The sequence below is a fragment of the Leptonotus elevatus genome, chromosome 5 (assembly GCF_054856555.1).
Source record: "Leptonotus elevatus isolate MCC_2025b chromosome 5, RoL_Lele_1.0, whole genome shotgun sequence".
NCBI classification, from domain to species: Eukaryota; Metazoa; Chordata; class Actinopteri; order Syngnathiformes; family Syngnathidae; genus Leptonotus; species Leptonotus elevatus.
Window position 1 is genome coordinate 22,092,475 of NC_141243.1, and position 11,164 is coordinate 22,103,638.

An 11,164-nucleotide genomic window follows, 5' to 3' on the forward strand; every position below is an offset into this window, starting at 1 on the left:
AGAAAAAAAGGTGAATATTTATGTAAAAAAGTGAATAAGTTAGTCCTGTATGTATTTGTCCGTGTATGCGCATCTGAATGCGTATCTGAATGAAACGCTGTGCAGAATGACGGTACAATAGTGTGCGATTATACTCCAATGCAAAGAGAGGCGCTGTCTTTTAACATCGACAGAAAAAAATGTGTGGTCTGAAATTCAGACTTCGAATGCCACCTAACCATCTCCGTCTAACGGCAGCCGGAAAGGTGAGGACAGGCCAGGAAGAAGCTGGCCACTACTGTTTTGTTTACGAGGCCACAACCTTAAACATCACAGTGAGTATCTCTGTATCATTCAAGCATTCAACTCAATAATAGCTAGCCGTTAGCATAACAGTCCGCTGTAATGCGGAAGTAGGTTAGGCTGAGCCGCTGAACGCTCAAGGAGCAGAACAGAGAAGGCATCATTGTTAGCACGCAGCATCAGCAAGTGTTTTTCATGGTCAGTCAATTTAATTTCATGTTAAAGAAGCAAATTAATATTATTCGTCATTTTGTATTAGTTTGTAGTATGTAACACTGGCAACATTGCTTATATTGAGAAGGGGGGTCACTGGACATATAATCGAAACAACTTATTTCCATACCTTTGCTAATGTAAAATTAAAAACAAAAAATGCTTAATTAGCTAATGACAACTTAAAAATACACCCTAATTTTTTTTTCTGATTATACTGACACATTTTTAACATTTTGAAGCTTGTGGTGTTGAGGCTGGCATTTGCCACAAACCATTCTTGAAGCAGTTGTTTTTGTCTGCTTGATCAGTCAGTCAGTCAAGGTCTTGTAGCAGTTTACTTTACCTCTCTTTTATTTGTTGTTTACCTCGTGTTGTCATCCAGGTTGAAAAAGGTTACAAACATATTTTTGCCAATGAAGAGTACAAAGTACATGGGGGGGGGGGGTTAAAAGTTAAGTTGTCAGGAAAAATCAATATTCAAGTACCGATAACTGACAACCTACTACAGTAACAGTGTTTATATTTCATTATTTCCTACATGGTATGTGCAAATGTGATCCATTTTGCTTAACACTTTTTAAAAATTGTTCCACCCTGAAAGTATGGTCTTAAACCCGCTTAGTCACCGATGTTGTCTTCAAAATCTAACTATATATTTTTTTCTGCACTCAGAATAAAATTTATATTGTATATGAAACTAACGATGGAGTTCATACTTGTTGTCAACAGGTGCATTGTTGCCGCCTGTAGCTCACTATGGCCCAGAACCAGGTGATCCTGCAGTTCCACTTTGCCACATATGGCGACTCCATGCTGCAGAAGATGAACCTCCTTCGGCACCAGCGACGCTTCTGTGACGTCACTGTACGCATCAACCAGCTCAAAGTCCCCGGTCATAAGGTGGTATTTGCCGCTGGTTCGTCTTTCCTAAGAGACCAGTTCATCCTTCAGCAGGACTCCAACGAAGTGCAGATCACCATGATCCAGGAGGCAAAGGTTGGCCAGCAGCTGCTGCTGTCCTGTTACACGGGCCAACTTGAGTTTCCTGAACTAGAGCTGGTTAATTACCTAACAGTAGCCAGCTTCCTCCAAATGGGCCACATTGTTGAGCAGTGCACTCAAGCATTAAATAAGTTCATCAAGCCACAGCCTCCCCACAAGCTGGAAGATAGCGAGATGAGAAGGGCAAGCAGGGAGGAAGCTTTGAGAGAACAGGAGCACTGCCAGGTGCAGACTGGCCAGAATGTGGAGCCTCTAGAGGATGATATCAGTACTGATGATGATGACGACGACGACGATGATGTCATTATACAGCCCAAATCGCCGCCTCAGATGGCCGAGGCACATCCAAGGCACGACATGGGAGAGAGTGACATAAGCATAGTAAAGGTGGAATCCGTGGAGGCTACCTTCCCCAGCGGCTCTCCAGCTGGCCTGCGCTCGCCTGAGCCCCAACATTCCCTCATAAATTCCACCGTGGATACAAGTCGCGGGAGCGAAATGACGGCGCCCCCTAGCATTCCCGACGACACCTTCAGTCCCTCATCTCCGTCCCATCCTGCAGAGAAACCCAGCGGTCACCAAAGGAACTACGACAAACCTCTTCAGTGGTACCACCAGTGTCCCAAATGCAGCCGCGTCTTCCGGCAGCTGGAAAAATACGCCAACCACCTCAAGATGCACAAGCTCTTCATGTGCCTCCTGTGTGGCAAGACCTTCACGCAGAAGGGCAACCTGCATCGACACATGCGCGTCCACGCGGGCATTAAACCCTTCCAGTGTAAGATCTGCGGGAAGACCTTCACTCAGAAGTGTTCTTTACTGGATCACCTGAACCTGCACAGCGGGGACAAGCCGCACCGCTGTAACTACTGTGACATGATGTTCGCTCACAAGCCTGTTCTCCGTAAGCACCTCAAGCAGATCCACGGGAAGAACAGCTTCGACAACGCAAATGAAGGCAACCTGCACGATGGTGCGCCGGAGGAGAATGACAACACTGGGCCCTTTTTCGTTCACTCTAACAACAATTATGAGACGGACTTAAAGGACACATATTATGGAAAATTGACTTTTTAATGTTTGCAAACATGTACAGTACAGGTCAAAGGTTTGGACACACCTTCTCATTCAATCCATTTGCTTTATTTTCATGGCTTTGTACATTGTAGATTCTCACCGAAGCCATCAAAACTATGACAACTAGCGAACACGTAGAGTTATATACGTAACTCATTCAATCCAAAAAACGTATAAATACGTTTTTAATACTTTGTCCTTTACTCTCAAAAACATTTTTAAATGTTTTTTATTTATTTATGCTAGAGCATACAGACGGCTTTGATACAGCTTCTGACCTGAGGAGGTGGCTTAAAGCAATGGTAGCTATTACCAAAAAAACGGCCAACAGGTGGCAGCAGAGTATAAGAGATCAGCCAGGGCCATGTTGCAACAAACTATTTTTGCCAGTGTTTTCAACAGGTTTATGAATAATGATGAAATTTAGCTATATTCTCATGTTAATTGCTGAAAAACGAAAATAGATACAAATATATATATTTTTCCTGATGAAAGAAGACTAATCTTTCTTATGGTAGGTTCCATGTTTTTATAGCAATAGAACACAATATTCTGTGGGCCTTGCAAAATCAGTCAAAATCCAGTAAAATGCAAATGGGGTTGCTTCAGTGAAAATGGCTGGAAGTGAATGAGTTAACAACAAAAAAAGGTGAAAATAAATAAATAGCCACCCTATTCTCTGAATACTTTTTTGCACATTCTTGGCATTCTCTTGATGAGCTTCAAAAGGTAGTCAGTCACCTGTAAGGGTTTTCCAAAAGTCTTTAAGGAGTTCCCAGATTTAAGAATGGTAAGAGTATGCAAAAAAGTAACCAGAGCAAAGGATGGCTATCTAAATGATCTATGATATAAAACATGTTTTCTGTTATTTCACCTATTTTTTGGGTTAAGTACCTAACTCCACATCAGTTCATAGTTTTGATGCCTTCAGTGAGAATCTGCAAAGTATTCAGTCATGAGAATAAAGCAAATTCATTGAATATGAAAGTGTGTCCAAACTTTTGGCCTGTTCTGTAGTTGGGTCAATGTAGTGCCTGACCATCAAGTGTGAAATTAAACAGCCAAGTAAATCTTTAGTTATCTGCCCATTTCTGAAAATGTGTCTTTGAGCAAGCTGTTCTGCACTTTCGCGCCACTGTTACGAAATAGTTCCAAAACCGACCTTACACCAAGTTTCTCCGCTAGTTACATGATCAGCTAGACTGGCTGAAAGAAACACTTTGCCATGACATCATATCAAAGCCAACAGGAAAGCTGAGCTGCAATGTAAGAACAGATTAGCATTAGCTAACAGTGTCACCACTATTAGCCCAGCTAATAAGCTTATAAACCAATTGAATCTCTATGGGCGTTCACTTTACTTGCGCTAGTGCGAAAGGTAATTGAGGTTTGTTCGAAGCACAGATTAGCGTTCTAGAAGTGTTAGCTTCTGAAAAAGGTCACTTAGTAGCGGGGGCTGTTTGTTTTTTGTCCATGTGTCACATGCACAGGGTAAACTGTTACACCTGGTAGGTAAAATGCTTTCATTGATTCACTGATTGATCATTCATCTGTGTTCTGCTTTCGCTAGTAGAAGCAAGAAGCTGGCCAGTGCAAACAAGCGAGCTGGAAGAGGAGAAGGCAAAATGGCAGCAGGAACGTGTTGGCCAGATGCAGCCAATTAGTCTGCTGGTTAACAGAAAGAAGGTACAAAACAATTTGTAAAGGATAAAGCATTGAAACACTGCATTTGTATATTGGCCACCATTTTGGACAGCAATGGACACAAAACATGTTCAAACTGCGTTTGTGTTCTCCTGATATACAGCGCTACCAGCAAAACAACACAGCTGAAGCTAAATGCTGTTCAGTTTGTATTATAATGTATCGTGCCAAAAGTCATCTTTGAGCCACTGCGCAGCTATACTCTTGTCAATACAGGCTTTTACTCATTATAAATATTCATGTTATTATTTTGGACTGAAGTTTGCTTGTTTGCTAATGTCTGTTTTATTGGAGGGTTAGTGCTGCTGGACGGTCTAAACTAAAGCATTACATATTTAGGAGGCACAGCAGAAATGGTTACGTACCACTTTTAAAACTTAGTGAATACATCTAATGTATCTATTCACTCAAACTGAATATTGAACGTTACAAAGGGCGCCTAGGTGGGCTCGATATTAGATTCCTGACAATGTACGGTTGATGCTAAGTTCCAATGCAGCCCACTGTAAAGACCTTTCTTTGCACAGATGCCTGCTTTAAGAGTCCTGCGTTTTCATCAGTAGTGGCAGTAGCAGGCCTTCTGCTGCATTGTTTGTCAAGATTAGATTCTGTTTAGACAATGTTGCTACGGATAACGCAAGGTGTACTAGGCGCTGGAGCATTGTGATGGCCATAAATCCTCTCAAACTGGCGCTGAACTGCAGTTGTGGACAGAAAACTGTCAATTTTGCAAATACTGCTCCAATGTCAGTTGGCAAGCCTTAGTCGAGGCAATGACACATTTACAAAAATGGGAAAGATGTCAAATGTTGATGGCTTCATGTCTGTCTGAAAGGATGTACAGTATAGTATGATGATTTTTGGCACATTCCAAATGGGGCTGCATATTTCAGCAGCAGATTTGAGTACAGCTTTACATTGGGTCGTTGGCTTTAATTGTCTTTTTGCACTTTGTATTTCAGGTTTAAAGTTTCCATCTATGGGTGTAGACTGTCGCTAAAACTTGTCTTGATAGATATCCATTATGCCAAAAATGCGGATGACCTCTTCATCAAAAATGTGATACCAGTCAGTGTTGTGGTTTACATTGTAGAGTTACAAAGTGACCGACTATACGTCTTTAAAAAAACAACAACACTGATTTAACTTGTGTATGTCCTTGCTGTTGCTTACCTGGCCTTCTTCACAGAGAATAAACTATGGTTGATGTTTCACTATCACTATCACTGTGGACTTTTTTCATTATATTGTACAATAGATGCATTCATTTTGCACTTGAACTCTCAGTACTGAAATATAAATGAAACTGAACAAAAAAGTATGTTGATATACTGTATTTATGTAGCAATTTATGTATACAAGTATATTGAAACATTAAATACTAGTGCTGCTTTCTTAGATTTAAAGAAAAAGGCATGGCAAACTTATTCACTTAATTATTTTCTTGTAAAAACAGCTTTGCCCTCCCAAAAATAAAAATCCATATCAAAATACTGTATTAAAAACTGTAGTTACAGTACGATATGTCATTCCTTCTACACATTGTTTATGCAAAATGTAATTGTTGACTACAATGACAATAAATAAGTACATCTGTTGTTTCTTTAGAAGGATTGACTTATTTAAAATGGTTTTATATTCATATCAGTGTTTCCCCCTGTTAATTATTGAGGCATATAAGACCAGTGTTTCCCAACTGGTTGCACTCTGGTGTGGTGTGAGAGGTTATCAGGGCTGCCACTGGGATTTATCTAATTTCACTGAATGTGCCCCAAAATTATTCATATATTTGTTTATCTTTGTCAGGGATGTACCTTTCATTAGAAGGCACTAAGGCAGAACGTATAATAACCCCACGTATTTACCTGTTGCCATTCATTACAACGTAGTAATTTCTTTATTTTCAATTAAATGGGCCAAATTTTAACTGAGAAAGTACATGAGTAAAATGAGACATGATAAATATTATTACAGTAAAATCTTTTGTGACTTTGTGTCATGAGATTTTTTCACAATAAAACCTAACTAATCAGTATCTGTAAACTATTGAAAGTTCTTATAGACTAACAAAATAAATGATCAGCATTGTCACATTTACTGACTTGTTTAGTAGCTGAAGCATCACATCAATATCGTCAGTAAATTTCTTGTTTCTATAAATTTTAGCTGGACAGAATTTATGGATCATTTGATATGAAGAGTCATTCATTTCTTAATCTGATATATATCAGGTATAAAGCCAGACTTTTTTTTTCTTTTCCATGGGAACCCCTCTGCGGTTGAAGACCTTGACTGGCCAGTATGATCTTAACTCTAGTTTGATTTAATATAAATAAATAAAAACTCCGAATGTATGGGCAACCGAACTAGTCTAGGGTAAATTTTGACCTATTAATTAAAAAAATAAAATAAAATAAATGCGTTTTTTTTGTGTGTGTGTCCATTCATATCTGCTAGATGTCAGTATGTGCTGTGTTGTCGCTTGTAAACCCCCCATAAATTAACCGTAGAAGAAGATGAAAGCTCTACGGCGAGTCGTAGAAAACCTCTGGATTAAGAAATCGTCATTCCTGATTTATTCTATTATATAAGTGTTTGTCACATATTTAGATATGTTTGCGTGTTGAATTTGTTTTGTTGTAATGTTGGTGTGAGTCCGTATATTAGACTTGGTGGGTGAATAAGCAGCAGTCGCGCGACCACAGTTTAATACTGCTAACCTGGCAGCTAACGGTAAATGTAAGAGTTTTTCTCGACCAAAACTCGAGAATGAGAAATGCAACTGTTGAAATGCTCGTGTAAACAACACATTTTGATTCGGGGAAGCGAGCAAACTGATTTTCTTTCGAGAGTCGACAGCAGAATGACAGGTGAGTGACATCAGCTGATGTCAACAACTCAACGTATGTTTGTGACGACTCGCACCGCATTACCATGAATTATATATTTTCGCATATTCTCGTTTCCCCAGATGCCGTCCTACTGGATGTACCTGTCATTCAGCAGCTGTACCACTGGGACTGTGGGTTAGCTTGCTCCAGGATGGTACTCAAGTAAGCAACAAGCATTATATGTCATCGTTTTCTGCATATCATTTCCTACAAAAGTGGAAACGAAGTCGATGGTTTGTCGTTATCTTAATGAATCTTGTAGTTGGGCTTGTAAATGCCAACTAGATCTAGTTGGTGTGGAAGTTGAGCACACGAAGATATACAGCAGGGTGAAATCTCTATAACACATTAATGAAATAAAAGAGCTGATTACAAATATTGTCAGTGGCACTTACAATTGTATTACCAAGTCTTGGCTTTTGAAAGTAATTGTACAATATCACTGCCTCTGAATTGGAACTTGTTACACTCATGGTGCATAATAATAATAATAATTACTACGACTACAATGTCAAATACTAATGATCACCTCCTCTTTCTTTCTCTCACTTCTGCTCTGTTTCATACCAATTTTTTTGTTTTGTTTTTTGTTATGTAAAGAAAAATGTATGCAAATTTAAGATAATAGGCTGTATTAACACTTCAAGAAATTTATGCCATTCCAAAAATTTTGGATATGCTAATGTGGATGTTCTGTTGTGGAATGACACTGTTTTCTTTTTGCCTACATGCCAATTAAAATATTGAACACAAATGCTAATGATCAAACTGATTAGGCATACTTTCCATTGAATGTTTTATTTTTTTTATTTATATATAGCCAAAGATTAAAATATCAGCTGCTAAAAATAGTTACTGATTTGCACCTCCACAATATGCCCCTGCTGAATTATTTTAAAATGCCAGCAGGATGCTGTTTGTAATGGACGTGTAGATAAAATGCAGCATCCTCTAAGCACAAAGTTCATTTGCATTGAAACCCGTGTCACTGAGCTTGGCACAGGTGAAGTATTACCAACAGACTTAATTCCGATTTTGATTCAGAAAACGTTTTGAATCTGAATTACTAATGTTGGTTATATTACCGCATTACAAAAAAAAAGTTTCTGTATTTCTGTTTTTAAACATTGACTTTTACAGTTGAGTTTGCGTATTTCTGGCCTGGCAGGTACCTGCACCCCATCACTGATGAGCAGTTTCAGAGAGCATGCTGGGACCTGAAAATGACTGAGAGCGTGTGGACTATTGACCTGGCCTACCTCATGCGGCATCTAGGAATCAAACATTGCTTTTGCACACAAACACTGGGAGTTGATAAGGGCTTTAGGAGTCAGGTACCTTTCTTCAGACAGTGATTAAATCCAATTCAGAAACATTTACACGTTCATTCATCTGGCTTTGTTTGTTTGTGCCCTGCATTGCAGTCCTTTTATAAGAAGCATTTTGATACCGAAGAAGATCGAGTGAATGAGCTTTTCCTTAAAGCAGAAAGCAAAGGTGTCATTGTGAAGAAATGGTGCGTACCGTTATTTATACATAAAAATGCAAAGCAGTACAGTGGCGTAATATTAGTGTTAGAGATTGCATGTGGTTTGAGGGATTTTTCTCAAGGTTGCATATTAGATTATTTGATTACTTTCAACTGCTCACAAATGTGAATGATTGCTTGTCTCTATATGGCCAGTCCAGGGGTTTTGCAGTAGTTTTGTGTTCTTCTCCCCGCAGCTCTGTAACCATTCAGGAAATCGAGTCTCATCTCGAAGAGAACCATGTCGCCATCGTGCTCGTCAATGCTGTCATCTTGGCGTGTGAACTTTGCTCTGCGCCCGTCAAATATTGCTGCTTCCTCCCCGTGGGCCAGAAATGTTTCTGCCGGAGACCAGAGTATCAGGGGCATTTTGTCGTGCTGCGCGGCTTCAACAGGACCACTGGCTGCATCTTGTACAACAACCCTGCATTTTCTGACCGTGAGTGATACCGTATGAAGTCATACATCAACATTTTTCAATTAAAGGATGTCAACATGTGTCTACAAACATTTGCAAAAATTGTGTGAGTGCGTGTGTGTGTGCACGTGTGAATATAGGGGTCTGCTGCACCACTGTCAGTAACTTTGAGGAGGCCCGGCGGAGCTACGGTACGGATGAGGACATCCTCTTCATCTTTAAAGCGAGTTGATAAACACTTTTGGTACATTTGGATTTCAATTCATTTAATGCACACCGTGGACTTCTTCCCCCAACCCCGCATTGGTGCTAATTAGTCCCGCCACTCATGTGAAAAAGACTTCAACACACACCTCTTGTCCAACCAACACCACTCAGCCTGTTGAGGAATTAACTCAATAGGTGATGCTGAATTGTTTTTAATTGTTTTGTTTTTAAGATGAGCAGATCATTTTAACATGAATTTACTATTAGGAGTTTTGAATGTATGACTTTTCATGAAATTGATAAATGTAGTATTCAATTGTGGCAAATTCTGACCTGGATTAGGAGTTTTCAGGTTTTAATTTTTCAGGTCTTTTGGTGTCAAGATTTCTTTTATTCATATATTTGTGTTTTCACGTAAGCGCTTATTTTATGTCCTCCTAACTCAACTTTGTCACATTTTGTTCACATGATTGCAACAGGGAAACGAGTTGGGCTTTGAAAGTCTCAGGTAATTAAAATCTGCCTTACAAAGATGAGCAGTTTTGATGGATGCTGTCAGAGGTGTATTCACATAACATGTTCAATGTTAACTTATTTGCTCCCCAAAACGTATAAAATTGTTGTTTTTTAAATATTGCCATGGTCCCAAAAATGCATTTATGTTTGTTTTTTTATGCTCGAGCATACAGAAGGCTTTGATGCAGCCTTTGACCTGAAGAGGTCGCTTAAAGGCGGCCGTGGCTCAGGGTGTAGAGACGGTCGTTCAGTAACCAGAAGGTCGGCTGTTCGATCCTCCCCAAGTCATTGCCTCCAGTGCTACTCACACTGGTGTATGGAAGGTGCGAATGTTTGGTGGCGGTCGGAGGGGCCGTAGGCGCACATTGGCAGCCACGCTTTCGTCAACCTGCCCCAGGGCAGCTGTGGCTACTTAAGTAGCTTACCGCCACCACAGTGTGGATGTGTGAGTGCATGAATAATTTATCCATTGTGAAACATCTTTGAGTTTCTAGAAAAGCGCTATATAAATCTGATGCATTATTATTATAGTTATTACAAAAAGTCACCAGGTGGCATCAAAGTATAAGAGATCAACCAGGTCCATGTTGAAAAAGTCTCTTTCCTTCAGTGTTTTCAACAGGTTTGTGAATAATGATGAAACTTAGCAATATTCTAATGCTAATTGCTGCAAAACAAACATATACAAATATATTTTTTTCCTTATGAAAGAAGAGACTCGTATCTTTCTTTTGATAGGTTCCATGTTTTTGGAGCAATAGAACACAATATTCTGTGGGCCTTGCAAAATCTGTCAAAATCTAGTAAAACAGCTAGGAGTGAAGGGGGTTGCTTCAGTGAAAATGGCTGCGAGTGAATGAGTTAATGTAGTTGGGGTTTGCAGTGCAGGTTAAAACAAAAAAAAAAAGAAAGATAATTCCATTATTTTGTCTATAAACTCAAACTGAACATTTTTTATGATAGTCTTGTGAGGGGAAATTAGGTGTGCCTGTGACCATTCTCAGATTTTATTCCTATTTATAAAGGGAAAATGGATTCCATAAAATATTCCAAAGCAGAAGCTGCCTACTTAAGAACATGCTTGAAGCTCATAAACTCACCTGTATTGTTCTGTTGACCTTTTCTATTCGAATAAGCTTGAGTAAAAGGGTAGTTTGTTTCTGGAGCATGTTTTGATCATGGACAACCTTGACTGTTGTGTTTATTATTGATGAGAGTGAACAGTTTGTCATGACATTTGATTTTCAAAAGTCATTGCACTACACGTTTGACACACAATTTTGCTTTTTAAATTAAACATTTAATCATGCACTTCAGATTCTT

General features: G+C 39.3%; 2 protein-coding genes across 3 annotated transcripts; both read left to right on the plus strand.

Moving 5' to 3' along the window:
- Nucleotides 1-134: 134 nt before the first annotated feature.
- zbtb26 (zinc finger and BTB domain containing 26) lies at nucleotides 135-5,501 on the plus strand. Of its 2 annotated transcripts, XR_015094941.1 has the most exons (3): nucleotides 135-314; nucleotides 1,228-4,085; nucleotides 4,148-5,501. XR_015094941.1 is itself a non-coding variant. In XM_086077255.1 (2 exons), exon 2 carries the CDS (start codon nucleotides 1,255-1,257, stop codon nucleotides 2,575-2,577), a length of 1,323 nt encoding a protein of 440 aa, XP_085933381.1. In that variant the 5' UTR covers nucleotides 135-314; nucleotides 1,228-1,254; the 3' UTR covers nucleotides 2,578-5,501. The 2 variants fall into 2 exon arrangements, 1 of the variants encoding a protein (XP_085933381.1); XM_086077255.1 differs by having other exon boundaries at nucleotides 1,228-5,501.
- Nucleotides 5,502-6,766: 1,265 nt separating this feature from the next.
- gucd1 (guanylyl cyclase domain containing 1) lies at nucleotides 6,767-11,157 on the plus strand. The gene is made up of 6 exons (XM_086076177.1): nucleotides 6,767-7,151; nucleotides 7,253-7,334; nucleotides 8,341-8,506; nucleotides 8,597-8,688; nucleotides 8,898-9,139; nucleotides 9,259-11,157. The coding sequence occupies exons 1-6, from the start codon at nucleotides 7,058-7,060 to the stop codon at nucleotides 9,348-9,350; spliced, it is 768 nt and encodes a 255-aa protein (XP_085932303.1). The 5' UTR covers nucleotides 6,767-7,057; the 3' UTR covers nucleotides 9,351-11,157.
- The last annotated feature ends 7 nt before the right edge of the window (nucleotides 11,158-11,164 follow it).